Source organism: Tiliqua scincoides, chromosome 4 (assembly GCF_035046505.1).
Source record: "Tiliqua scincoides isolate rTilSci1 chromosome 4, rTilSci1.hap2, whole genome shotgun sequence".
NCBI lineage: Eukaryota > Metazoa > Chordata > Lepidosauria > Squamata > Scincidae > Tiliqua > Tiliqua scincoides.
The window spans coordinates 159,367,903-159,393,250 of record NC_089824.1 but is presented as its reverse complement, the minus strand read 5'-3'; the positions used below and the strand labels follow the sequence as shown (position 1 = coordinate 159,393,250).

General features: G+C 46.5%; 1 protein-coding gene across 1 annotated transcript in view; it reads right to left on the bottom strand.

The window, feature by feature from the left end:
• Positions 1-3,071: 3,071 nt before the first annotated feature.
• Positions 3,072-25,348, bottom strand: part of BEND5 (BEN domain containing 5) — a 1,022,542-nt gene continuing 1,000,265 nt past the window's right edge. The window contains exons 12-13 of the mRNA XM_066625824.1: positions 19,314-19,410; positions 3,072-3,304 (exon numbers count right to left, since the gene is read on the bottom strand). Coding sequence (XP_066481921.1) covers positions 3,184-3,304; positions 19,314-19,410 — 218 coding nt within the window. The 3' untranslated portion in view covers positions 3,072-3,183. The remainder of the gene's footprint in view (positions 3,305-19,313; positions 19,411-25,348) is intronic.

Below are 25,348 nucleotides of genomic sequence, written 5' to 3'. Positions count from 1 at the left end.
TTATCTTGTCAGGAGAGCAGAATGCACAGAAAACAGATTAGATTTTTTAAAAATTATATATAAGGAGATAATTTACTGTTGCTCACCTTTCTGGTCATGTGCCTCAACCAGTTCTACAAGTACAACAGTGCAGCTGGAATAATAGAATTGTGGAGCTGAGAAGGACCATAGATATCATTTTGTCCACCCTTGTTCACTGAGGCAGGACTGCCATTCTGAAAACTTTCTTGATCAAATGGGTGTCCTGGTTTTTGCTATCAGATAAAATTGCAGTGATGAAGATTCCACAGGCAACCTAGGCAACCAGTTGCATTACCCAAATGGAACCCTAAACAGATTATCATCTCTATCATTGTTGCTTTTTACCACTGCAAATGGCCATTATTATTTATTTATTTTCACATTTTAATATTCTTATACTGCCCTGCCTTCAAGGAGCTCAGGATGGTTTACATGGTTCCTTCTCTCCTTTCATCCTCACAACAACCCTGGGAGGTAGGTAAGGCTGAGAGATAGTGACTGGCCCAAGGTCACCCAGAAAGCTTCCTGGCTGAGTTGATTTTTGAACCTGGATCTTCCAGGTCTAAGTCCAACTCCCAAACCATTACATGATCCTGGAAGAAGAAAGTAACAATATCAAAAACAAAACTTCAATAATAATGTCTCAGATGGTTGTATCAAACTAAAAAATCTGTCTGCCTTCCCTTTTCCCAAGCCAGTTGACCTTGGGTAAAAATTATCAGAGAGCCAAGAGAGACAGGAATAATAGGAACACTTTGCATTTTAATAGAGGCTTTCCATGTGTGTAAAGTGTTTCATGTGTAGTAGAATCTTAATATTCTTGCAACAACCATGTGCACTAGGCGACTATTATGATCCCATCATATGGTTGAGGGGGAGTGGCTTACTTAAAGCTGTCTATTGAGAATTCATGGCAGAGATGAGATTCGAACCAGGATGGTTCAGATTCACAGCTTGGCATAGCCACTGTGCTACACCAGTACTAATATTGGTAGAACTTGCTGCTAAGTTGGAAGGCTTGTGCCTTTCACTGGGAGAGACAAAATGCCCTATCTCCAAAAAGAAACAAGCCCTTACTACAGAGTTAATGACAGTCATGGCAGCACTCACCAGCAATTCCCTAGCTGCATATTTTGATAGTTGTGACATCAACTGCAATTAGTCCTGCTCTCTCTCTCTCTCTCTCTCTCTCTCTCTCTCTGTATTTGCCAATGCACCTGATGAAAAAACATCAGCAGGGATGGAACTTTGAAGATAAGGGTTATGCCAATCTCACTAGCAAGGCAAGAAGAGAAGGAGGTGCAGGCCTCAAGTTCCAGTATGGATGAGACAGTGAACAGAGGTGAGGTCAAGAGGAATTCAGAATGGGAATAGGAACAGAGTAAAAAAAAGAAGGGAGAAATTAGCTCAGAAAACAGATAGGCTGTACCTGACCTGGGGCCATCTTTATTGATATTTCAGTTCCCACTATTGGATGTGTTCTTTGGTTTAACCACCTGTCATTTCCCCTTCACCCTCTGAGGGAGGCAGCTTAACATCCAGGAGGTTCTGGAAGGTCATGCGTATGGGGACAAAATGGCTGAGGTGCAGATAACTCAGGATTTAACATCTACAAAAAAAAAAGGTTGGACAGAATCAATGTGGAGTATACTTGTCCCTTCACCCTTGCTTCCACAAAGTGGCTGGCTCTCCATACTGATGTGAGGTGGAGGCCCTCCTCCAGGGGATCCAGCCCCAGATATGTTCTATAAGGACACTGGTGTACTCGCACCATCTGCTGATGTAATGACTCTCCAGGGTCTGTACCCAGAGAGTGCCTCCCTAGCTCAGCTGGGCAAGAATGCTGGCTGGTCTTCCTCAACTTCTCTGTCCGCTGACCTCAAGGGGAGAGGTAAGCCAGACTGTCGCTCTGCCTTTCTTCCCTCTCACCTGTCTCCACTCCTCCTTTCTCTCTCTCTTCCCTCTGTTCTCTCTACATGGTTCTCTTCCCCCCACCACTGCTTCCATTCTTCTTTCTTCTTCTCCCTCTACCTCTTTTCTTCTCCCTCCCTCTGCCTTCCCTGTCCTTCCTCCATTCTCTCTCATGGAGACTGCTTTTATGGGCTGCTTCAAGATCCACACCTCACTGACAGTTGGTTCCAGCTGCAGACAAGCACAGGCATTGGCTGATAACATCATTGGCTGTCACTCTGCACTCCAGCTGATTGGTGAAGCCTTAGCTTGGTGGGGTGCCACAATCAGCGAGGTGCTACACCATCCTTGAGAGGTGATGGTGGTGGTACTCACAAGGTTTAGGGCAAATGGTTCAAAGGGAGAAAAAACCACATGATCAGGTTTAGTTAAACTGATCCTGATGTTAACAGAAATTGTAGATATGTTGAAAGACAAGAATGAAAGTAAGGGATTAGTTAAAGAGAGTAATAACACTGCTTCCACGTAGGGTTGACTAGAAGCCAAAGGACAGGGAAGCTATGAGAATAAACAATATTGTTGTCCTTTGGTAATCAAGCCCACCTGTCAGTCAAGGAACAGGGACACTGACTAAAATGAAGAAGGCACTATAAAGTGCATTTCTGTTTTGTCCTTTTTCAGAGCTCCAAATTTACCACCAAGTTTTGCCTGGTCTCATATATAACATAAAATAAATTCAGTCAGAAAGTGGAAACACACTTTGCATTTTTTTTTGTTCCAATGGACATTTTTTTTATTTTCATTTTAAAATCAGCTTACAAATAAAACATCAATTTGGACATCACCCTGTACCCCTGCTTCAAAAATCAACTCTGAACATCTTCAACTGAAACCACACAAAATTTAACAGTAGTCATTAACTAACAGTAGTGTAATGCACAGGATGAGCTATTCCCTCTTGGCTTGCCTTCTAAGCCACCCCTCTATGAGGTCATTTTAATTATCAAGGTTTTAGTACAAGCCATCACTCTAGTCTTAAATTCAAGCTTTAAACAAGCTTTGGAAGAAACAGCCTTGTGATTAATCCACCACCAATAAAATCAACAGTAACATTTGCAAGTAAAACATTTCCCCTCCTTCTCATAAAAATACTTATCTGGATGGAGAAATGTAACCCATTTCAAACCTCTAAAAGTGCTGACCCAACTTCGATGTCCATTTCTCTGAAGGATGTCACTCTTGTATGATGCTTTATGGTGAGGGGGTGTGTTCCTTAAGACTTGCCTGCATTCTTTTCTCTGGCTTGCTGGCAGCTGGGTTATTCCCTGGGCCTCGATGGTAGGCACATCGATAAGAAGATGCCTTTTCCTTCCTGTCAACAGGTGAAGAAGATGATTTGTAAATACCTTTCAGGATGAGGAATTGCATATCTTACTTGATCTTATGGAAAACCTTGGTCTGACTCTCAGAGTCAATATTGTTTGCCAGGAAAATTCCCAATGAGGATGTAGTTGGATGTTCATCTCCTTCTCCCAAGTAAAAGAAGTAGCTGTGCAATGGGACTACTTGATTCTATGGCAGCTCTGGAGGGCTGGCTGCAGCCTGACACAGAGCTCAGAATCTGGTGGAGCTGAGCTAAGTAAATTGGCTTTATTTACAATGGTATATTCAGTGCATTCTGGAAGCAAACTGAAACTCCAGCAGCAGGCAACAAATCTGCAAATAATGCTGCAAACCCTGCATCAGAATTTCCTGAAGTGCAACTTGTGCATTGCCAAGGCTATGCCCCAGTTTCAGTTACCCCTGTCAGAAACTCCCCACTCTCCATTTCTTAAATTCAAACTTCATAGGTCTTCAAATCCCTTCTGTTAGCTGAAAGATATCACCTTGCAAAAGGATTGGAGATTTTTCCACCATCAAAGCACATTAAGGTTTCTGTTAAAACAGTTACTACCTATTGAAGAAATATTAACCAACAGCATCTGACCATTAACAAGCAATCAGTTTAACAGAGGATAGTCAGCCAGCATCTATAACCCCTGATTACTTCAAATGCTTTCCCTTCAGGGTTCCATAATTAACTAAGCATTGCATTAGAAGGGTATTTCTTTTTTTGGTTTCCAAAAATGTCTGGCAAATTGAAATCATAAAAACTCCACAAATCAACTGGCAGAGTAGCTAACAGGCAGTCTACTAGCAGAAAGGCCAATTATGAACAATGAAAACAAATTCAAAATGTTCAGAAATGTTTAGCCCTTAACTCACATAGTATTGATTTGAAACAAATATATTTCTGGCAGGTCAAAATGTCCCATTAGGGGACACCATGGAGAGGAACTTGCTTTGTGGGAAGCTGGAACAGGGCATCTGTGACTCCTGAATTTAGGATCGTTTGGGGTGGCATGCTGACAGAACAAAATTATTCATTTGTGCATGGGTATGGAAAGTGCAGGTCGGAGAAATGAAGAGTGAGCGAATAGATGGGAAACCACCTCAGCCCTTTCTCCTTCTTTTCTTCATGCACTGTCTCCTGAATGGTTGATGAACAAAAGACCCTCTATTCCACTGGTGAAAACAGGGCTGCTTGCTTCTGTCCATGAGTGGGTGGGACTACAGGCAGAGCCTGGTAGTTCAGTAGTCCAGGGTGATAGAGCTGCAACCCTTTGTCTGGTAAAGAGTTGTATGGAACCTTGGATGAGCAGGCACACAAAACAGCATACAACAGCAGAGTTCTTTGAATGCAGTGGTTATATTTCAGAGCAAGGGTTATCACATGCAGAGTAATCCGTAAACAGTCCTAGTCAGCACGATGAGCAGTCAGTCCATAAACAACAAATCCAAATCAGTTTTCCAAGATATACAGTCAAAGTTCATTCCATGGTCAGTAGTAGTTAGTAGTTGGCAACCTTCAGTCTCGAAAGACTATGGTATCGCTCTCTGAAAGGTGGTTCTGGAACAGCGTCTAGTGTGGCTGAAAAGGCCGATTCGGGAGTGACAATCCCTTCCACACTGGGAGCAAGTGCAGTCTGTCCCTGGTCTGTCTCCCTGGCTATGGGCCTTCCTTCTTTGCCTCTTAGCCTCAGACTGTTGGCAAAGTGTCTCTTCAAACTGGGAAAGGCCATGTTGCACAGCCTGCCTCCAAGCGGGCCGCTCAGAGGCCAGGGTTTCCCACTTGTTGAGGTCCACTCCTAAGGCCTTCAGATCCCTCTTGCAGATGTCCTTGTATCACAGCTGTGGTCTACCTGTAGGGCACTTTCCTTGCACGAGTTCTCCATAGAGGAGATCCTTTGAGATCCGGCCATCATCCATTCTCATGACATGACTGAGCCAACGCAGGCGTCTCTGTTTCAGCAGTGCATACATGCTAGGGATTCCAGCACGTTCCAGGACTGTGTTGTTTGGAACTTTGTCCTGCCAGGTGATGCCGAGAATACGTTGGAGGCAGCGCATGTGTAAAGCATTCAGTTTCCTCTCCTGTTGTGAGTGAAGAGTCCATGACTCGCTGCAGTACAGAAGTGTACTCAGGACGCAAGCTCTGTAGACCTGGATCTTGGTATGTTCCGTCAGCTTCTTGTTGGACCAGACTCTCTTTGTGAGTCTGGAAAACGTGGTAGCTGCTTTACCGATGCGTTTGTTTAGCTCGGTATCAAGAGAAAGAGTGTCGGAGATCGTTGAGCCAAGGTACACAAAGTCATGGACAACCTCCAGTTCATGTGCAGAGATTGTAATGCAGGGAGGTGAGTCCACATCCTGAACCATGACCTGTGTTTTCTTCAGGCTGATTGTCAGTCCAAAATCTTGGCAGGCCTTGCTAAAACGATCCATGAGCTGCTGGAGATCTTTGGCAGAGAGGGTAGTGATAGCTGCATCGTCAGCAAAGAGGAAGTCACGCAGACATTTCAGCTGGACTTTGGACTTTGCTCTCAGTCTGGAGAGGTTGAAGAGCTTTCCATCTGATCTGGTCCGGAGATAGATGCCTTCTGTTGTAGTTCCAAAGGCCTGCTTCAGCAGGACAGCGAAGAAGATCCCAAACAAGGTTGGTGCAAGAACACAGCCCTGCTTCACGCCGCTTTGGATGTCAAAGGGGTCTGATGTGGAGCCATCAAAGACAACAGTGCCCTTCATGTCCTTGTGGAAGGATCTGATGATGCTGAGGAGCCTGGGTGGACATCCAATCTTGGGGAGAATCTTGAAGAGGCCATCCCTGCTGACCAGGTCGAAAGCCTTCGTGAGATCTATGAAGGCTATAAAGAGTGGCTGTTGTTGTTCCCTGCATTTCTCCTGCAGTTGTCTAAGGGAGAATACCATATCAGTGGTGGACCTGTTGGCTCGGAATCCACACTGTGATTCTGGATAAACACTCTCTGCAAGTACCTGGAGCCTCTTTAGTGCAACTCGGGCAAACAACTTTCCTACAACGCTAAGGAGAGAGATGCCACGGTAATTGTTGCAGTCACCCCTGTCGCCTTTGTTCTTGTACAGCGTGATGATGTTTGCATCCCTCATGTCTTGAGGTACTCCACCTTCTCTCCAGCAGAGACAGAGGATTTCATGCAGCTCAGTGACGATGATCTCTTTGCAGCACTTTAGGACTTCAGCAGGGATGCTGTCTTTTCCAGGTGCCTTGCCAAAGGCAATGGAGTCCAGGGCCACGTGAAGTTCTTCTAGGGTTGGTTCACTGTCAAGCTCCTCCAGCACAGGCAGGCACTCAATGTTGTTCAGCGCTTCTTCGGTGACTACATTATCTCTGGAATATAGCTCAGAGTAGTGCTGCACCCAGCGTTCCATCTGCTGCGCCCGATCCTGGATGACCTCGCCTGTGGCAGACTTCAGAGGGGCAATTTTCTTCTGTGTTGGACCTAGGGCCTGCTTGATACCATCATACATCCCCTTGATGTTGCCCGTGTCAGCTGCTATCTGTATCTCGGAACAGAGCTGGAGCCAGTAGTCGTTAGCACATCTCCTGGCAGTCTGTTGGACTTTGCTGCGAGCAGCTCCGAGGACCTGCAGGTTGCGCTCACTGGGACTGGCCTTGTATGCTGCTTGAGCTCTTCTCTTTTCCTCAATGACTGGTGTCAACTCCTCAGAGTGGGCTTCAAACCATTCTGCCACCTTGTTGGTCTTCTTGCCGAATATGGACAAGGCGGTGTTGTAAACGGTATTCTTGAAATGTTCCCATCTGTTGGATGCATTTGCGTCGGCCGGGCCTGGAAGAGATTCCTCAAGCGCTCGTGCAAATTCCTCCACTTTTCTCTGATTCTGGGTCTTGCTGGTATCAATGTGAGGTCTTCCTCCCTTTTTTGTGTGGTACAGTCGCTTTGTTTGCAGTTTCACTCTGCTGCACACCAGCGAGTGGTCGGTGTCGCAGGCAGCACCTTGATAACTGCGTGTGATCTTGATGCTGGGAAGGCTGGAGCGTCTGGTGAGGATCAGGTCGAGCTGGTGCCAGTGCTTTGATCTTGGGTGTCTCCAAGAGACTCTATGTTGGGGCTTTGTGTTGAAGAACGTGTTGCTGACACAGAGACCGTGATGACAGCAAAACTCTAGCAGGCGTTGGCCATTTCTGTTTATCCTCCCAGTTGCGAAATGACCTAAGCAAGTGGGCCATGAACTGTTATCAGCACCAACCCTAGCATTGAAATCGCCGAGGATGAACAATGGCGATCAATGTGAGGTCTTCCTTCCTTTTTTGTGTGGTACAGTTGCTTTGTTTGCAGTTTCACTCTGCTGCACACCAGCGAGTGGTCGGTGTTGCAGGCAGCACCCTGATAGCTGCGTGTGATCTTGATCTTGATCTTGACATTGATCTTGATCATGGTCAGTAACAACATGTATATACTCACATCCAGCCTCCCAAGTTACTGGCAGCAGTTCAGTAGTCTCCTACTACACTCCTACTGCTGCACTGGAAGCTCAACAGACCAAACATTAAGTAGTTGGAGTGGCCAATCAGTGTAGGCTAAGCCACACCCAGGGTGAGGCAGTCACAGGTGTTTGCTGATCCTGCTGACTCCAGCAATCTGCACCTGTTCCTGAACCACCTTGTTGGCTGTTTTTCTGCCTTATCCAGAACATAGACCTGACACAGGGGACAATGGTGGGGCCAATACTATCCAGAATTGTATGTGCCACAAACAGAAATTGGGAATAAAGTCAACGCAAACAGGTGATCATGTTGACAAAAGCTGTGAGACAAGCCACAGGCTACAAGGCAAATCATTTAGAATAGCGGTTTTCACACACTGAGCACCGGGACCCACTTTTTAGACTGAGAATCTTTCAGGACCCACCAGAAGTGATGTCATGACCGGAAGTGACATCATCAAGCAGGAAAAATTTTTATAGTCCTAGGCTACAATCCTATCCACACTTGCCCAGGAGTAAGTCCCATTGACTATCATTGTTAAAAGCATATACATATTAGCTTGTTAAAAGTACAGGTCTATAACATTTCCCTAAATGCAGTCATGTACCATGGTAGCATCAAATCTAATATATTAAAATTAAAATATTGAAATGAATGGGGACCCAACTGAAATTGCCTCGCAACCCATCTAGTGGGTCCCAACCCACAGTTTGAGAAACACTGATTTAGAAGACATTGGCCCATTTTACAGCTAAGGAATAATTGACCCACATGAATAAGGGCTTGGTCAAGGATCAGTCAATATACTCACAGCAGAGAAGAAAAAAGCAGAAATAACTGTTAACTAAAAATGAGAGTGCATTTGAACACACGATGAATGCTTTCCCATCACCAGCAACAGCTACCCACCCGCCATACACTTAAGAATATGTATGCATCTAAGGGAGCAATTCTGACTTTCGTCTAGGTCGGTGCAAGTCCCTTTATGACACGTTTATCACTCTCCTGGGCCAGTGCAAGTTTGTGCCTCCTTGGGAGTTAGCTGGGCCAGCGCAGGGATGCGTGCCTGCCCACAGAGGCTGTATCTGGCCTCCATGTCAACTTGGGGAGGGAGGGTTGCATTGGCCATGTTCGGCCAACACAGGGATCTGGAGAGGGCGGGAGGGAGGGCAGAGGGTAGTCCCGGAGCGGGTGGGCGGGAGGCGGAGCTGGGACCCAACTGTTATGCCGGATCCCAACCCCATTCTCTAGCAGCATGGAGCAGCTTGCAGCAGCTCCGTTCTCCTTGGACTTAATCCACCTTCTGAGGTGGCACAAATTCAAGGAGACCCATTGGGGCCATGGGACCATGGTAAAGTGAAGAGTTTCCCCTTGCCTCCAGCTGAGCCACTTCTGGCCCCAATCTTGCGCTAGATACAGCGCAGGCCTCCTAGCCTGCCTGTTCTAGCGCAAGATAGGATTGTGCTGCGTGTATACTTAAAGTGCCTTTTTCTTAGCTGCACTCCCCTCTTCACATAGTTATTACTGAAAAGCAATGGCATATTTTCTACCCCAACAGAAGCTCAAAGACCTTTCCCTTTAGAAATTAAGCACTGAGCTAATCTCTATTGCTAGCAGACTACAGTCAGAGATCATATCCATGCTCTTCTCTTTCACACAAACACCCCACTTCAAGAAGCCCCACTCACTTTCCTTCCAGTTACTCTTCTTCATAATAAATAAGCAATAATTTTCCAAGTAGAACTAAGTGGCAGGAGAAGAAAACGTTCTAATGAAAAAAACCAAAATTGATTTTTGCTGTATAATCTTTGTGGGATGTGGCTGTTTGGCAGATAGGTCCTGCCCTTCATGATGAGATCCTGCACTTCAAAATTTGCCACTCCACCATTGCTCTTAAGCTAAACAGTACTATTTAGAATTTCTGTTGAACGGTGAAACAACAATGACTTACCCTGAGTACAGTCCAGCATTCATTTTAGTGAGTCCTATAAAGCAAGATTATGAATAACTTTTTAAAATGCCCCTCATAAGTACACCTGTCTGGCTGTGGGCATGAACTGCAGTAGTAGGCTCCAAGGATAGAAACCCAACCCACCCCTGCTCGTATTCCTACCAGGCATGTATTAAGTTTATTTGGGAAGTTTTACATTTCAGTACTTTGTACCCTGGGGGCTGGGGGCTAAGAATAGGCCCTCAGTTTGGCTGTACTTGTCGTAAGAGGCGACTAAACAGCCACCGGGTAGATGGGACTCGTCAGCCTAGGAAGGCAGCTCATCTAAGAGAAGGAAACTCTGACCTCAAACCTCCACTGCCTTGTGGCTACATCCAGTTCTGGAAAAGGCTTCAGGAGTCAACCTCGAGGCAAAATCAGGAGCCATGGCAGTTCATGGCTGAACACAGTCACGTTCTGGCAACTCCTGCGACGCCGCTGGAACCAACCGTATTGGCTTCTGCCTTTCCATTGGACCATTCCAGCGACGTGGAGAGGGGGGATTTGCTGCATGGGTAACAGCCTATCCTCCATACCTTCTTTACCCAGGCTTCGCGCACTGGAGAGGACACTCCAACTTCGCCATACGGCGTCGGCACAACACGGGAAGCAGCAGTTTACCGGTTATAAGTCTTTGCTCGATTGGCGTAGAGCATGACGCCAGGGGCTGCTTCCGATGGTGGGAGAGATCATTGCATCTCATTGGGCAGCTACCGCCCGCCTTAAGCTGGGCAGTCCCCAGCCAGTAAGGTGTTGCCTCGCCACGGTCCGTTAACCTCATGGGGTGCGTGGGGTTTAGGGTGAAAACCGACAAGCGGATCGACAACTCTGCACCATGCAACAGAAAACAGAAAACTACTGCCCTAAAGCTGGGCACCTGGAACGTTAGGACAATGACACCTGGCTTCTCTGATGACCTGCAAGAAATAGACGACGCACGCAAAACAGCTGTCATCGACATGGAGCTGAGCAGACTGCAGATGGACATCGTCGCCCTTCAAGAGACTAGGCTGCCAGATTCCGGATCTGTCAAGGAGAGAAATTTCTCATTTTTCTGGCAGGGAAAACCACCAAACGAAACCAGGGAACATGGCGTTGGCTTTGCGGTCAGAAATACCCTGCTGAAATCCATCATCCCACCTACTGTGGGAAGTGAAAGAATTTTGTCCCTGCAGCTCCAGTCATCAGCAGGACCTATCACTCTCATCAGTGCTTATGCACCGACTCTGTCGTCTCCAGCAGAAGCCAAAGACAAATTCTATGATGACCTGGCCACCACTGTCAAGAAAATCCCTGTAAAAGAGCCATTGTTCATCCTCGGCGATTTCAATGCTAGAGTTGGTGCTGATAACAGTTCATGGCCCACTTGCTTAGGTCAGTTTGGCACTGGGAGGATGAACGAAAATGGCCAACGCCTGCTAGAGTTTTGCTGTCATCACGGTCTCTGTGTCAGCAACACGTTCTTCAACACAAAGCCCCAACATAGAGTCTCTTGGAGACATCCAAGATCAAAGCACTGGCACCAGCTCGACCTGATCCTCACCAGACGCTCCAGCCTTCCCAGCATCAAGATCACACGCAGTTATCATGGTGCTGCCTGCGACACTGACCAATCCCTGGTATGCAGCAAAGTGAAACTGCAAACAAAGCGACTGTATCACACGAAAAAGGAAGGAAGACCTCGCATTGATACCAGCAAGACCCGGGATCAGAGAAAAGTGGAGGAATTTGCACGAGCGCTTGAGGAATCTCTTCCAGGCCCGGCCGACGCAAACGCATCCAACAGATGGGAACATTTCAAGAATACCGTTTACAACACCGCCTTGTCCATATTCGGCAAGAAGACCAACAAGGCGGCAGACTGGTTTGAAGCCCACTCTGAGGAGTTGACACCAGTCATTGAGGAAAAGGGGAGAGCTCAAGCAGCATACAAGGCCTGTCCCAGTGAGCGCAACCTGCAGGTCCTCCGAACTGCTCGCAGCAAAGTCCAACAGACTGCCAGGAGATGTGCTAACGACTACTGGCTCCAGCTCTGTTCCGAGATACAGATAGCAGCTGACACGGGCAACATCAAGGGGATGTATGATGGTATCAAGCAGGCCCTAGGTCCAACACAGAAGAAAATTGCCCCTCTGAAGTCTGCCACAGGCGAGGTCATCCAGGATCGGGCGCAGCAGATGGAACGCTGGGTGCAGCACTACTCTGAGCTATATTCCAGAGAAAATGTAGTCACCGAAGAAGCACTGAACAACATTGAGTGCCTGCCTGTGCTGGAAGAGCTTGACAGTGAACCAACCCTAGAAGAACTTCACGTGGCCCTGGACTCCCTTGCCTTTGGCAAGGCACCTGGAAAAGACAGCATCCCTGCTGAAGTCCTAAAATGCTGCAAAGAGATCATCGTCACTGAGCTGCATGAAATCCTCTGTCTCTGCTGGAGAGAAGGTGGAGTACCTCAAGACATGAGGGATGCAAACATCATCACGCTGTACAAGAACAAAGGTGACAGGGGTGACTGCAACAACTACCGCGGCATCTCTCTCCTTAGCGTTGTAGGAAAGTTGTTTGCCCGAGTTGTACTAAAGAGGCTCCAGGTACTTGCAGAGAGCGTCTATCCAGAATCGCAGTGTGGATTCCGAGCCAACAGGTCCACCACTGATATGGTATTCTCCCTTAGACAACTGCAGGAGAAATGCAGGGAACAACGACAGCCACTCTTTATAGCCTTCATAGATCTCACAAAGGCTTTCGACCTGGTCAGCAGAGACGGCCTCTTCAAGATTCTCCCCAAGATTGGATGTCCACCCAGGCTCCTCAGCATCATCAGATCCTTCCACAAGGACATGAAGGGCACTGTTGTCTTCGATGGCTCCACATCAGACCCTTTTGACATCCGAAGCGGAGTGAAGCAGGGCTGTGTTCTTGCACCAACCTTGTTTGGGATTTTCTTCGCTGTCCTGCTGAAGCAGGCCTTTGGAACTGCAACAGAAGGCATCTATCTCCGGACCAGATCAGACGGAAAGCTCTTCAACCTCTCCAGACTGAGAGCAAAATCCAAAGTCCAGCTGAAATGTCTGCGTGACTTCCTCTTTGCCGACGATGCAGCTGTCACTACCCACTCTGCCAAAGATCTCCAGCAGCTCATGGATCGTTTTAGCAAGGCCTGCCAAGATTTTGAACTGACAATCAGCCTGAAGAAAACACAGGTCATGGTTCAGGATGTGGACTCACCTCCCTGCATTACAATCTCTGAGCATGAACTGGAGGTTGTCCATGACTTTGTGTACCTTGGCTCAACGATCTCCGACACTCATTCTCTCGATACCGAGCTAAACAAGCGCATCGGTAAAGCAGCTACCACGCTTTCCAGACTCACAAAGAGAGTCTGGTCCAACAAGAAGCTGACGGAACATACCAAGATCCAGGTCTACAGAGCTTGCGTCCTGAGTACACTTCTGTACTGCAGCGAGTCATGGACTCTTCGCTCACAACAGGAGAGGAAATTGAGCGCTTTCCACATGCGCTGCCTCCGACGCATCCTCGGCATCACCTGGCAGGACAAAGTTCCAAACAACACAGTCCTGGAACGAGCTGGAATCCCTAGCATGTATTCACTGCTGAAACAGAGACGCCTGCGTTGGCTTGGTCATGTCGTGAGAATGGATGATGGCCGGATCCCAAAGGATCTCCTCTATGGAGAACTCGTGCAAGGAAAGCGCCCTACAGGTAGACCACAGCTGCGATACAAGGACATCTGCAAGAGGGATCTGAAGGCCTTAGGGATGGACCTCAACAAGTGGGAAACCCTGGCCTCTGAGCGGCCCGCTTGGAGGCAGGCTGTGCAGCATGTCCTTTCCCAGTTTGAAGAGACACTTTGCCAACAGTCTGAGGCTAAGAGGCAAAGAAGGAAGGCCCATAGCCAGGGAGACAGACCAGGGACAGACTGCACTTGCTCCCGGTGTGGAAGGGATTGTCACTCCCGGATTGGCCTTTTCAGCCACACTAGACGCTGTGCCAGAACTACCTTTCAGAGCGCGATACCATAGTCTTTCGAGACTGAAGGTTGCCAATACAAACTCTTCTTCACCAAACAGGTTCTTTTCTATAACACTCTTCCCTCCTTTTTATAGTCAAGCTGTACTCCTCCTCAACCCTTCCCACTTAATTTGTGTCCAACCTCACTAGAGCTCACCCAAGGATTCTGTTTGCAGTTCCAGGGCTGGGATATGACAAACTGTAGTCATATGATCAATAATAGTAGCTTTGGGTCAGCATATTTTTATGTGAACATTTGGTTGGTAATACCATTGTGATATCTGTTACCAGTGTTTTAGGTAATATAGCAAGTATACTGAAGAAAGAACATATTCAGGAATACATGATTTGCTCAGTGTTCCTAACTGCATGGAGGAACTCTACACACACACACACACACACACACACACACACACACACTTGTATTTACAGTCCCTTTCATGCAAACACCTACTATGTGTGTGTGGCGAGAGCATGGCTAATGGGTACAATTCCATTCCTCCCTCATGTATTCACTGAATGAGGGGTGTGTGTTTGTGTATAGACTGAGAAACTGAACTGCTTCTTTAAAATTGGAACAATTAGAGAGTGTTTGCTCCAAGACAGGACTCTGAAAATCTCAGATGTCCCAGCTAAGTCAAACAGTTGGGGCTATAACAGTAGGGTACACAACAGGACTGACTCAAGACCTCCAGGTGTCTGAGGCAGTGTACCAAATGCTGTCTCTGCTCTTCTTCCCCCCAGATTTTTTTTTTAAAAAGGGAGAATTAAGTGGAAGGGAAAGTGTGGAGAAGAGTGGTGGGCTAGACTACAGCAGGGGCCTCCAAACCATAGCTCCGGGCTGGATTCGGTGCACCTGAATTTTCACTCCGGGTGTGGCTCAGTGGTGGTGAGGCCTTACCATTCTGCCCCACAGCCACTATTTGTCATGCCCAATCTTCACAGAGCCCTGCGCTGGGGAGCTGGTTCCTCTGGAAAGCAACCAACCAACTGGGGTGCAGAGCCCCCTGGGCGACCGGCAGCAGAAGCAGCTCCACAGCACAATGCTCTGTAAAGACTGAGTATGATGAACTGTGGGTGCAGGGTGGAATGCTAAGGCCTCGCCACCAGTGTACCTGGAGTGAAAATTCCAGCACACCAAGGGCCGCAGTTTGGAGACTGCTGGGCAAGAGCATCAGAGACTCTAGACCAGCCCACCGCTCTTTTCTCCTCCACACTTCCTCTTCCACTCTGTTCTCTTCTTCCTTTTCAACCCAGGAAGTGGGAGGAGAAGCTGGAGTTGTGGAGGCAGCTGTAGGTAGATGGATCAAGGCAGGCAACCACCTGAGTTGGCCTTGTGGACAGGCTGGCTCTTCTTCAGATTAGTTCAGTTCCCTGCCAGCCAAAGATACTTATGTCCTGTGACTAAGGAGAAAGCAAGATCTGAATGGTTGTGATTCAGAGAGATGTGCATGAGTCAGAAGAACTCCTAGTACTTCTTTGGAGACAAAGCAGTTAAACCACCAACTTCTCTTTCCCTGGTGGACAATCTATCTTGCCGTGTTTGTTATGTTGGTATCCATGAAGGCTGTGCTTAAAATATGGGGCCAGGTTCTTTCGACCAGCATTTTGATTTCTAAGCCCTTGACAGGGTAATTGTGGTAATAGGGTATTTTGGTGAGCCCTCTGCTGGAGGCTGTCCAAGCAATGCAAATCTCTCTGAATTCTGTAAATGGATCCTTTTCACTGAGCCCACGCAAATGTGTCACAGTTTAAAACTGAAAGGATTTTTTTTTTCCCCACAAGCATTGAGATCTGCATTTAAAATGTGCAGGCGCACGTAGGAGTAAAACTGACAGATTATAATTATCAATAGACAAGGGGGAAAACAAAAATTAATTTCCAAGGCAAAACATATAATTTGCCTTTAAACTGTAATAGCTGTTCCATTCCTCATGCAATTTACTGCTCTGGAAATCAGACTTAAGTTGTCTGGGATTTCAGCATCTCTCCCCTGCTCCAAATAACATGACCTATGAGGGAGTAACGCAGACTTTAAAAAGTATGTAAACAGACAAGGGTCTGACAATGCAAAAATGGAAGATAGCAGAGCCCATTAGCCAGGGCTACTTGTTCAGGTTGATTGCGCCATATTTTAAAGTTCAATGATGCAGAAGTACTACATCATTGAAACCTATTAACATAGGACACTCTTGATGAATACTCTATTGCCACCTCTTTTTATGCAGATAATTAAAAAGTATAAAATATCCAGCAGCAATCAAAAGAAAGCATTAGCCAGAACAAAAGAAATGCTTAAACCTTGCCTTTGTAATTGGCTAAATGCGAAAATACAAAACCAGCCCCATGTTTTCTTAAGGGCAACAACACTAGGCATATTTCCCTTGGAGTAAATCCTATTGGAACTACTGGGGCTTCAATGAAAGTTTCAAAAAAAGAAAAAACAATCCTCGTACAGGTATTTTCAAAAGTGTTTAGGAAGAGAACGTTTGGTGAATCCCTCTGTTTCCCTGGACGCCCCTGCTTGTTCTCTGTGCATTTTCACATGTCTACAGCATTATATCTCACCATCACCAGTATGTGTCATTCAGCTGATGGGAGCACCCAAGCAGATTGCAATGGCCCCTTTTGCTTTGTAAATGACATAAGCCCTTTGCATCCTACAGCGTCTCAACTTGCCTTGTTCTTTTTCTATTTTGTTTAATCCTTTCTGTTTAATCTTTTCAATAAAAGATTATATATTTTATTGATGAATATATTTTGACCCTTGGTTTGCCTGGTCCCTAGTACGGGAATTACAGTGGATTGTTATGTCTCCTGGCTTTGCAGATGCTACTGTGAATGTTTTGATAGGAACCCTTGAGGTTTAGTATTTTCCAGACTGCCACCCTCTGCCTGGCCTGATAGTCTGGGCTGGTGACAGTGGATATAGTCTATTAAGGTTTTTCCCCAAACAGAGGACAGAGCAGAGCATGAAGGAAGTGAGCATGCTAACCACTAGACACTACTGCCCTAGGTCAGGTGCAAACTCTGAGAGTCCCTCTCCCTCTTCCTTGACACAGCATACTATAGCTGTGAGGCAATATGTCTCTATGGATTTGCAGAGGTTTTTTGTTGCCCCGCACAAATGGCAGCTGTTCCTCTTAGTGCTATGGTGGCACTGACCCTACTCCTGCAAAAGTAGTATGGTTATTGTACAAACATAATAGAAGTGGCAGGAGGGCCTCACTGCAATGGAATTGCCTATTACCACAGAGAAAACTTTTGAATTGAAAAACATTAAACAAGAATAAAGATGCAAGAGCTCATTCTGCAGTGCATATCTTTCAAAGAACATATTTCTAATAAGTTGGAGCCCTGATGTGAGAGAGGGAGCAACCTTTCACTTTTTAAGGCTACATTAGTATTTGTACAGTAAAGGGAAAAAAAACACTCACCTTTTACAAAATGATATAAAAACGTCATTATAAACAGTTCCAGAACTATGGAGGTGGAAATGGAAGGTAATGCCCTCAACATCCATGAATCATCCATGGGAGATGGACAAAAATGTAAGTACCTCCTTCACAGGAGTATTCTTTTTGCTTCTGGGAATGGGTTCCAGAATTATCAGGTTCTAGATTCTGATAGAAGGTTCCAAGAAAACTCCCAATCATTTCCATTTACCTCATATGTTACTGCTATGTCACATCAACAATGGGCAAAAAGGATAAAATGGAGATACCCAAGCAACAGACCTTCCCTTCACACAAAGAATTCTCACAATGCAGTTCTATGCATTTCTGCTCAGAAGGAAGCCCCAGTGGGGCTTACTCCCACAAGTGTGTGTATAGGACTGTAAAATATAATGTGGTGTCTTGTGGAACTGGACTGTAAATCTTGAACCTGAATCACTTCCTTATCAGCTGAAATTGAAGAACGTGCATTTTATGAAAATATTCTCAGTCTGTGATGACATTTAATTAAATTGGATTTACTAAATGTTTCAGAAAGTCTGTGTTCCAATTAACTGGAGCATTTCTCAGGCAGGCTATTTTAGTGCCTGCGGTGGTGTTCTAACAGTACAGACTAGCTTTGTGGCTCAAAGAGGTACAAGCCCAATTTTCTCTTTTATAGGCAAAGTATCCAAAGTTAAAATGGAAAGAACACAGTCTGATGTCACTGATTCCATTGTAAGAAATAAAGTGCATGTCATCACTGAATGATCCAGTAGTCATATCTACTTACAATTGCCGCCTTCCCCCCCCCCCCCAGTCATCTGCATCACACTGTGTCTGTGATTTCTTTGGGCTGAGGGGCAGTCCCAAGTAAGAAGTGCAAAAAAGTTAGGGACTGCGTGCTGGTCCCATGAAAGACAAGATATGTTAGCACTGGGGTCAGAAATAAAGGAAGATGCAGTGTAAATACAGTGAGAAAGATCATGCTTGATGAGTGGGTTTAAACCTCTAGTTTCTTTTAACTCCTCATCTTTTCCTTTTATTAGGCCAATACTTGTTCTCTTGATGGTCAATCCAACACATCTTTGCTTTCAATTGCTCACACGGGTTCTCTGCGCCCCCCAACTCCTCATAATTTTAACCTCTCTTTATGCAGAGTCTAAGAAACTTTTGTTGCTAATTGGCCCATTCTATCCCCCCTCCATGCTATAGCATGCAGGTGCACTAAAACAGGCAGTGCAGTCTGCTGTGCTGGTGGGGAGAGGGTGTTTGGGAGACTTGGGAGAGGCAAGGGAAAATATTTTCCCATATCTTTCTGTAAGCTCCATCATTGCCAATGGACCTCCTAAGACCTGCACCAGCCAAACAGATGGCGCAAGTCTGAAAAGAGAAAGGGGATATGCTGGGAGACTCTAGAGGAGATAGCATCCTAGTGCAAGTCAGTTGTGCCAGGTTACACATGTCCTTCCCTCCCCCCAGTCTGCCCAGGAATCACCCACAGAATGTTCATCATTCTTACATTGGAAAGGTCTGGACAATCTGTTGGCAAGTGCCTGGAGCTGCAGCTTCTGCTGCTGGTTCCAGGGCTCTGCGCAGCAGCATGCATTCTAAGGTAACTCTGCTGCAGTTATGACAGTGGAAGTAGACATCCAGGCCCATAGGATTGGGCCATAATGCATAAATAGCCTGTTGGTGTCACAGGCCTCCGTAAGGAAATAAACTAAAAGGAGAAATGTTGGGCACCTACTGTAAAGGTCTGCTGAACAAAGCTCACTGAAGGCATGAGAGTCCTGCAAATGCACAGGAGAACTCTTGCATGACCCCATTTTGTTTCAGTAGTGAAGACAGAAGATAACCTTCTGGTAGGTTTGTGTGGGAAGTATAATGGCATGTAGAAGTCTATGCCATGTTCTGGAGAATTCTATGCTAAACGAGAATGGCTGCCCTCAGCACAGAATCGGAACATTGCTGTATGATATTGTAATCCAGGATTTTAAAGAGGATGATATGATAGATGAAATTTAAAAGGCAGCCAGGTGGCTTTTTTTCAACTCACCACGTGCTTGAAATTGGTGCCAAAGGTCTCTCTGAAATGGTGTTCAGTCTGTAGTAATCCAAAAAAGTCCTGGCCACATTCCTTCCTAGTTTCATATCTGTGAATGCTTAATTAAGGAGAATTGTTTAAAAGTTTTTTGTTTTTTTTAAAAAAAGACAAGCCAAATGTAAATGTAAATAATGTGATGGGATGCCCTAAGGATAAATTTTACATTAAAAGTCCAACAAAATTCAGATCTTGAGAAATGACTTTAATGTTTGTCAGTAGCAGGGCTTCCCCAAGACCTCCTGACACCCATGCCAAATTTTGCTCTCCCCTTACCCAAGCCTCTACTCCTGCCACTCTCCAATGCTCTAGCTCAACACTCTCCTCCTGCCACAAGTCCGCTTCTTCTTTGTCTCTCTTTTCCTTTTCTAATCCAGGGTGCAAAAGGAGTAGTAGCAGCAGTAGGAGAACAGAGATGGGCACCTCCTACCAATCTGCTTCCTGAGGCCCCAATCCTATCTAACTTTCCAGCACCGGTGCAGCCGCAATGCAGCCTCAAAGTAAAGGAACAAATGTTCCCATACCTTGAGGCGGCCTCTGTGACTGCCTCTCCACCACAGGATGCAGTGTACACCCCATTGGCACAGCTGCACTGGCACTGGAAAATTGGATAGGATTGGGCCCTGAAACAGCTGCTTTAGGGCCCAATCCTATCCAATTTTCTAGGACTGGTGTAGCCATACCAGTGGGGCGTGAACTGCATTCTGTGGTGAGGAGGCAGTCACAGAGGCCTCCTCAAGGTATGGGAACATTTGTTCCCTTACCTCGGGGCTGCATTTCAGTTTAAAGTTGGATAGGATTGGGTCCTTAGCTGGCCTCATGAATGGACCAGCCCTTTTTCAGCATCTGTGCAGTCACCTGACATCATTTCTTTTTCACACGGCACAATCCTATTTTGCACTGGAACAGGCAGGCAGGAGGCCTGCACGGTATCCAGCACAAGATTGGGGCCAGAATTGGCTCAGCCGGAGGGCAAGGGGAAACTCTTCCCCTTACCCAATGGGGTCTCCTCAGACCTGTGTCACCTCAGGAAGTGACACAGGTCCGAGGAGAACGGAGTGGCTTGGAGCCGCTCCGTGCTGCTCAGGGAACAGGGTTGGGATCCGGCATAACTGCTGGCCCTGCCTGCCCTGGGAACACCCTCTGCCAGCCCTTCCCCCTCGCCCAGAATGCCTCACTCCCACCTTTCCCCACCTCCTCCCCTCCCTCCCCAGACCCCCGTGTCGGCCAAGCTCAGCCGGTGCAGCCTTCCTTCTCCGTGTTGGCGAGGAGGCTAGATACAGCCTTCATGGGCTGGTGTGTATCCCTGAGCCAGCCCAGTCAACACACAAGGAAGCGCAAACATGCTTTACAGCTAACTGATAATTGGGATTGTGCCCACAGAGACAGACAGTAGTATAATAACAGATCATCCAATAGTCTAAAGCAGATCCCCACTTTACCCACTGAAGCCCTATGGTGACATAAAAAGGCTACTCCATAAGAGATTTTCCAGTCTCTTAAAGATCCCTCCTCTATAGGGCATGATTATGCTTTACATAATCCATTGAAGAATGTACTCCATGGAGATACTCAAAATGTTAGATGTGCATATATTTGGCATCAAGGCTTGAAATGTATATTTCTACAGTCAAAGCTAGGCTTGTGTTAAAAATAAAAAACTCCAATGGTAGTCCAAAATAGATTACGGATACTCAAGCTTGTTCAAACTGGAGCGCTCTTCAAATACCTGAAGCGCTGTCAAATGGAACAAATTTGTTCTCAACTGCCTCTAAGAGCTGAACTAGATTAAATGAGTTCAAAGTGCGAGAGATGAGATTCTGGTAAGACAGGGCTTTCCAGACTGGGACGTCGTGACGCCCTAGCCTGTGGGCCCTGGCCTCTCCCCCTTTAAGGGGTGGAGGCAGCGAGGAGGCAGTGGTGTGATCCCCAGGATTTCGATACTCAGGGGGCTGCAGGGGCTTGGGTGCACTTACCCGAGCCTCCTGCAGCCTCCCAGGAGGGCAGAGAGCCCTGAGCAACCTTCTGCAGGGCTCCCTGCAGCTTCACAAGTGAAAGTGGAGCAATCACCCCCGCTGCCTACCCCCCACCCCCACAAGAACTTAGAGCGGTCTTCAAACTCCCGGAGAGTTTGAAAATCGCTGTGGTGAGAGATCAGGAAGAGATTCTTGATGGTAAGGGCAGTTCGGCAGTGGAACAGATTGCTGAGGGAGATTGTGATTTTCCCTCACTGGAGATCTTCAAGCAAAGGTTTGACTGGGACCTGCTGGAGATGTTCTAGGAAGAGTTCCTGCTGCTCACTGGGCGTTGGACTAGATGACCTTGTTGGCCTCTTCCAATTCTATGATTCTAGATTTCTCATGTGAAAACCCAGCATTCCAGCCACTAGATCACATTGATTCATACTGGACGTGACCCCACTGAAAAAAATTAGGGATTTTGAAGGGCAAGAAAATAATTTTTTAAAAGCTCACTTCAAGTGAGGGATTTTTATTTACTTTACTACAATCTACTCCATATACAGACAATTGCTAGTGCCAGCTTATTGGGAGCCCTGAGGTAAATCCATGAACTGAGCCCCCTTGGCACCTATTGCCCCCCTCCACCATGAACTACCACTGGCCCCTGTACTGATAATTTAAAGGTCAGGCTGGTAAGGCAGGCCCATTGGTGGTGGCTCTCACCTTGCCTACCGCTGGTGCTGTCCCTGCTACAGATAAATGCTGGTAGTTAGTGATTTCTGCACACACTTCATTTTTACACATTTACAAAGCAATCCTACCCTGTGCTGGAACAAGCAAGCCAGGAGGCTTGTGCTGGATCCTGTGCAGGATAGGGGCCAAAAACAGTTCAGCCAGAGGCAAGGGAATCTTTTCCCCTTACCTCTGGGAAAGGCACCCTTTAGGCTATAGGTCTCCTCAAACTTGCGCCACCTCTTGAGAAGGCGCAAGTCCGAGGAGAGCAGAGCAGCTTGAAGCTGCTCCATTCTTCCCAGGAATGGGAGTTGGCATCTGTCATAACTGCCAGATCCCAGCCTCACCTCCTGCTCCCCACCTGCCCAACCTTGGGGCTGCCCGCCACCCGCCCAGGAACTCCAACCTCCCACCCCCTCCCCGCCTATCTCAGAGGCTTGTGTCAGCCCAGCCAGGCCAACAGAAGCCTCAGTGCCTCCGTCAGCGCAGAGGCTTGTCCCAGCCTCTGCAGACCGTTGCGTCTCTGTGCACCGGCCTAGCCGACCCCTGAGGAAGTGCAAACATGCCTTATGGTATGTTTGCGACCCTCCTGGGCCAGCGCAAGTTCGCTCAAGTCAAGGGCTGGATTGCACCCTTAGTCTCATTACATTACATGCTTTTCATCAATTTTGAAATTTAATTTATTTATGTTTTGTATAAAAGATGATAATTACCTGATGGACTTGCTATCAGTGGACATTTCCACAAGTATAACATTTCAAGGTTTCCAGACATCTTCTGTAAAGATGCCATTTTCTAAACGAAGCTTTCATTACAACCCACCTACTTGCACAAGGGAGATCAAAACAAATGAGTTTAAGATTCAAGGTTCATACTCTATGGGAAAATCTCTGCTCATTAATTTGTGTGTGTTTGTGTGTTTTTCAGACAGAGAAAATGACTAATGTGAAATCATTGAAAGTTCTGTACCTGCAAGCTGTAAATATTACACATAGAAACTAATCAAAGAGTCTTGTAAATGAGCTAAGGTCTAATTGTAGAAATGACCCTGAAACCTACGCAGGATTACAGTTCAATTGATGGGAGAGATCGGGTACTGAAAGAGATAGCTTTTTCTGCAGGATCAACATTTACTGGTAAGGGTAAGCAAGTTTTTTGTTCCCCCCCCCCCCCAAGCCTTCATGCTGCAGTAGGCCTACTTCCCACATGCAGCAGACAAGGCATTAACCTGTACCTGGACTGTACCCATAGGTAGTGTGAGAGGTTGGCTAAGTCTGGCCTTAACCAAGGGCCCATGATTTCCTGAGGGCCCACCTAGCTGCCCGGATAATCTGCACCTATAAGCTGCTACTGTGCAAGTTGCAGCAGCACCATAAATCTTATCACAAAAATGTAGGCTTGTGTTTAGACCTTCATAAGATTATATGCAACTCATATACAGACTTAGACAAATCTATAGTCTACAGGCAACTTTAGACTTTTATAAATGAGACTCAAGGCACAGTTACAAATGATACAACTGCCCATTAGTTGGTGGGGCAGCGGATTGATTTCAGTGGGGCTTCGTCTTCCTTCCTTAGCTGCTAAATGCTGCCAAGCAGCCTCTGGGGGAAGGTGGACACTTCCTCCCTTCCCAGAGACTAATGCAGCTGGCTGCTGACAGTCAGGGCAGGTTGGGGATAATGTCTCCTGTCCTCCAATGGCTGCCAAGGCCAGCCCAATCTGCAGGTCTCTGTTAAACCTGAACAGGGTGAGTGGGCAACACAAACATGGGTAAGACAGAAAGGAACTCCACTTGCTCACCTGTTGCCCAGGTAAGCTGGGACCAGAAGGCAGGTGACCAGCACATATGCAAGGGTCCGAGGGCCCAGAGCACCCTGGAATCAACCCTGACTGTACCACTTCAGACAAGAAGTGAGTCATAGGACAAAATTTGCTCTCTACCACCCAAGCCAGTCTTCAGCATGACTTCAATTCTCTGTTGGTGTTCCCCAGAAGTACTTCCTACCTAACTGGAATACAGTTTGTCCATACTATCCTACAATTAGGATACTATCCTAGTACTAGCATTAGTACCTGGTATAATATCCCGTAATGACTATTGCCTTAGTGTGCCATCCTCTTTCCTAGCCAAAAGAAATGATGCAAGATCTGCTCTTGGGAAAGTAGTAGAGGCAACAAAATACTGTCTACTCGGGAGTAGCATCATACTCCTTGGAAGACACATAAAAAGGGATAGCCTGCCTCCACCTGGAAAAGACAGAATTTTAAAGTGATGGTGAGATTTCCTGAAAAACAACCCATCACCTAAATTTGCCCATTAGAACAGGCAGATAAGGTTGCCTTAAATGTTTGTCCTTATTTAAATCTAAGCCTGGTCCTCCAATATTTGTTATGCAGGATTCTTTTTATTTCATAGTGCCCTTATTATTGGCATTGAAACACCCCAGGGGGTTGTCCTTTGCCAGTTTTCACTTAAGATTTGTTGCTCCTGCTTAGTGTCTGTTTGTTCAGAACCATTCCCTGCAATCACAACCAGGGCCTAGGAGAGGGGGGTAAAGGGGGTAATTTGTACCTGGGTCCAGGGTCAAAAGGGGGGCCCAGGAGCCAATGGAGGGGGCACAGAAATTTCCTGGGATCCGACATTTTCCTATTAGACTTGTTGCCCATATGGGATACTAGAGACACTACCATGATCGGGGATGCTGGGAGCACGACTGATGCTACATGGGTGGGTAGACCTGGGCTCCAAAGACTTTTCCAGCAATTCTACCCTCCCCTCACCCTGCTTTGCTCCACCCTCCCATTCTGCTTGCCCGTAACCACCCTCCTCCACTCTGTTTCATCTCTCCCCCTTTGCAAAAGGGCCCAAAAGAAACTTTGTACCCCCTGATAAAGTTCCTTTCAGAGGTCCTGATCACAACTTCAAGAACTGCAGACAGAATTGTCTTCTGGCAATAAAAACTGGTTAGTGCTATGGGTCTTTAGGGGAGATACTAAGCACTGTAGCTTTAATAGCTCACTGATCATTTAATAATGTCACTGCTGCAGAGACCAGTGGCATTGCGATCTATTCTTCAGCTTGTTTTTGCTTTTTAAACACAGGGTCATTCTGCTTTCAAGACTGTGGGTTGACATTCCATCCCGTTTTGCAAAGCAATGGCAATTATTGGAAATAATTAGACTCCTTTCAAACACACAATCTCATTTTCATAAGATCTGTTGTGTCATTTCTATGCAACAGTCAAGTGAGGCTTCTGCAGTGATAAGGATTTGACAAGGGCAAACCCAGTTAGC